The 2864-nt window shown below is 30.0% G+C and overlaps 1 protein-coding gene across 1 annotated transcript; it reads left to right on the top strand.

The window, feature by feature from the left end:
* Nucleotides 1–30: 30 nt before the first annotated feature.
* LOC116338950 (polypeptide N-acetylgalactosaminyltransferase 3-like) lies at nt 31–2188 on the top strand. Its single transcript, XM_031764535.1, has 6 exons — nt 31–215; nt 276–420; nt 508–645; nt 711–1214; nt 1337–1586; nt 1797–2188. Exons 1-6 carry the CDS (start codon nt 55–57, stop codon nt 1874–1876), a joined length of 1278 nt encoding a protein of 425 aa, XP_031620395.1. The 5' UTR covers nt 31–54; the 3' UTR covers nt 1877–2188.
* Nucleotides 2189–2864: the final 676 nt, after the last annotated feature.

Here is a 2864-nt window from a genome sequence, read left to right as displayed (position 1 = left end):
ACGATCTCATGATCCTGTTTATGATTCAAATAACAAAGAAATGAGCTTAAAAATATGAATTTATTATGTATTTTAGAACCACTTCTGGTTCGCGTCAAAGAGAACCGAAAATCTGTAGTGTGTCCAGTTATTGATATTATTTCGGATGTGAATTTTGGCTATCTTAAAAGTTTCGAACTACATTGGGGCGCATTCAATTGGCAATTACACTTCAGGTCTTAATTTAGTAAAATTAAATTTTCAGTGTAAAATAATTTAAAATATCTCTTTTTCAGATGGTATCTAATGAGTCTCAGTGAACTAAAGAAAAAAAATGCTGATGTAACTCATCCTTTTCCCTCTCCAGCAATGGCAGGCGGCTTATTCTCGATCAATCGAGAATACTTCTTCGAAATTGGATCGTATGATCGAGCCATGAAGGTTTTTCTACTTTGCCATCAGAAGCGATTTCATTAATGATTTAAAAAATTAACAAAATATTAAATATTTTTTCGATTCAATTTATAGGTATGGGGAGGTGAGAATCTTGAACAGTCATTTCGAATTTGGCAATGTGGTGGAAGTATTGAAATAGCACCGTGTTCGCATGTTGGACATTTATTTCGTAAATCATCACCGTACACTTTTCCTGGTGGAGTCAGTAATGTTAGTTTAAAAATGTGTCAAATCAAAATTCTTCAATCATAATTTGTTCAATTTCTGGTTTTTAGGTGTTAAATGAAAATTTGGCGAGAACTGCGTTGGTTTGGATGGATGATTGGAAGAATTTCTTTTTCAAATACTTTAAAATACCAAAAGAATTGACCGAATCGTTGGATGTAAGTGATCGTAAATTGCTTCGCAAAAAACTTCAATGTAAATCATTTGCATGGTATCTGAATAATGTGTGGCCTGATAATTTTTTCCCAAACTCCAATCGATTTTTTGGGAAAATTTTATTTATTCGTGAAGATTTAGAATTGTTTAAAAATTATCTGGATATCATCAGTGACGCTGATACCACAATGTCATCAAATTGGACATATGTAACACATTTTCTAAATTCACGCATACCACAATTTCAAAAGCTTTTAATTCAATTGCCACTATTGTGCTTGAAGCAGCCACAAAATCAAAACTCACCAAAAGCATTACCATATGGAATGGCATGGCTCGGGAATTGTATTGAAAAAACATTCATGGATGAGATGTATGTCGTTCGAGAAGATGGACATGTAAGTTTATTTAATGTACAGTGATCCATTTATATCCAATGCATAAACTCACGCTGAAAATGCGTGAATCAGAAACTCTAACGAATTTCAGTGAATGACTCTCTTCTACATTCTGCAAGCAGATAATGGCTAACGAAGGTATTTGTTTGGATGCACTTGAGACATTTTCAGCCAATAAAAATTCATCATTGGCACGTATCGTGAATTGTGCTGACACGCCGCGACAACTTTGGTCATATGATTTCAAAACTCAGCACATTATTCAGCGAGAATCAAACAATTGTTTAACGGCATCGGTAAATATTAAAAATGCAGCTCGGGAATCATTTGCCGTGCATTGGGGAAATGTCGCATTACAAGACGAAGAAGAAAGTAAATTTAATTTTTTTTTTATGTTCAACACAATAGCTTACGTCCGAGTAATCGGGTACTTTTACCAAAAACACCATATTCAACAAACTTTATGTCACTCTTTCGAATCGAAACTTTCTTTTATAATTTTATTTTCAATTCTATTCCATTTTACTTATTGATTAATTTCCATTTTTTCCATTCTTTTCTTCTGATCATCCTCATACCTAGGTAAATTTAATGTGAGCACCACACCATGTACAGCATCTAAATTACAAAAATGGGCTTTGTTACCATTTGAATGGAAGTGAAAATGATAATTTTTAGTGAAAGTCGTGTTTATTGGCTTCGTAAGCCTTTTACATCTTTATATTTTGTGAAAATCGGAGGATGGCTGGATGCCCAGAAAAAGTCTAAAATAATACTAATATTGAAAATAAAAGACCTAAACAAAATACTCACACGCTTGTCCTTGATGCACATGTCAAATCAACAATGTGATATTTTATAAATTAAGAAAAAAATATATACTCGATCGATCATTATCAAATAGCGTAGTAATTTAAAATGTATCAATACAGACACAACTGAAATAATAGTTTTTTTTATTAAAATATCAATTTATATTTATTTTTCTCTTAAACAAATCAACATTATTTTTAAAAAATCTAAAAGATCATTTTGTTAAAAAAAATACATATTTTTATATAAATTCAGTTTTGAACGATTTATTTAAAAAAAAAACGAACATCTAACTTTTTTAACAATAAAATCAAAATAAGATCCCTTCCGCTGCAAGCAGAATGGTAAATTTCGATAATAATATAATGAAAAAATGTATAAAAAAATGAAAACAAGTGGGTAAAATTTTAATTTATTCATCATATAGAAATACTCTACGAATTTGTCTTAGATATGCATAAATGTATTGTAAATAAAGTTACTAAATCATAAAAAAAGAAATAAACTAAATGAAATTATCTTAATTCATAAAATCGCTGTGTATAGTGGTAACATGCATCATTCGTTTTAACCAAATATTTATATACAATATACTCTTATTGAAGAAGAAAAACTGTACGAATTTTATTGTGTATCAAATTTTCGGCTTAATACGTGCAAATTTATAAACTAATAAAATTTAATACAATGTTTATTTTAAATATAAGAATTTCTATCGATTTTTGAAACCATCAGTTTGTGCTTTTATTTTTCACAACAGAGAAAAAAGTGTCCAGAAGAAGAAAAAGAACAACCATAAACAGACAACAATACTATAGGTTGGGGGTAACGTAAATT

This window comes from Contarinia nasturtii, unplaced genomic scaffold (genome assembly GCF_009176525.2).
Source record: "Contarinia nasturtii isolate CC-2019 unplaced genomic scaffold, AAFC_CNas_1.1 Cnas_scaffold_463, whole genome shotgun sequence".
Taxonomy (NCBI): Eukaryota; Metazoa; Arthropoda; class Insecta; order Diptera; family Cecidomyiidae; genus Contarinia; species Contarinia nasturtii.
This window is presented reverse-complemented; position numbering and strand designations above follow the sequence as displayed.

What these genes read in the sequence shown, in the direction of transcription:
- LOC116338950 (XM_031764535.1), top strand. Translation starts at nt 55, where the DNA reads ATGAATTTATTATGTATTTTAGAACCACTTCTGGTTCGCGTCAAAGAG. An exon ending in CGTATGATCGAGCCATGAAG is followed by an intron (nt 421 to 507) that starts GTTTTTCTACTT and finishes TTCAATTTATAG; the next exon opens with GTATGGGGAGGTGAGAATCT. An exon ending in TTCCTGGTGGAGTCAGTAAT is followed by an intron (nt 646 to 710) that starts GTTAGTTTAAAA and finishes TCTGGTTTTTAG; the next exon opens with GTGTTAAATGAAAATTTGGC.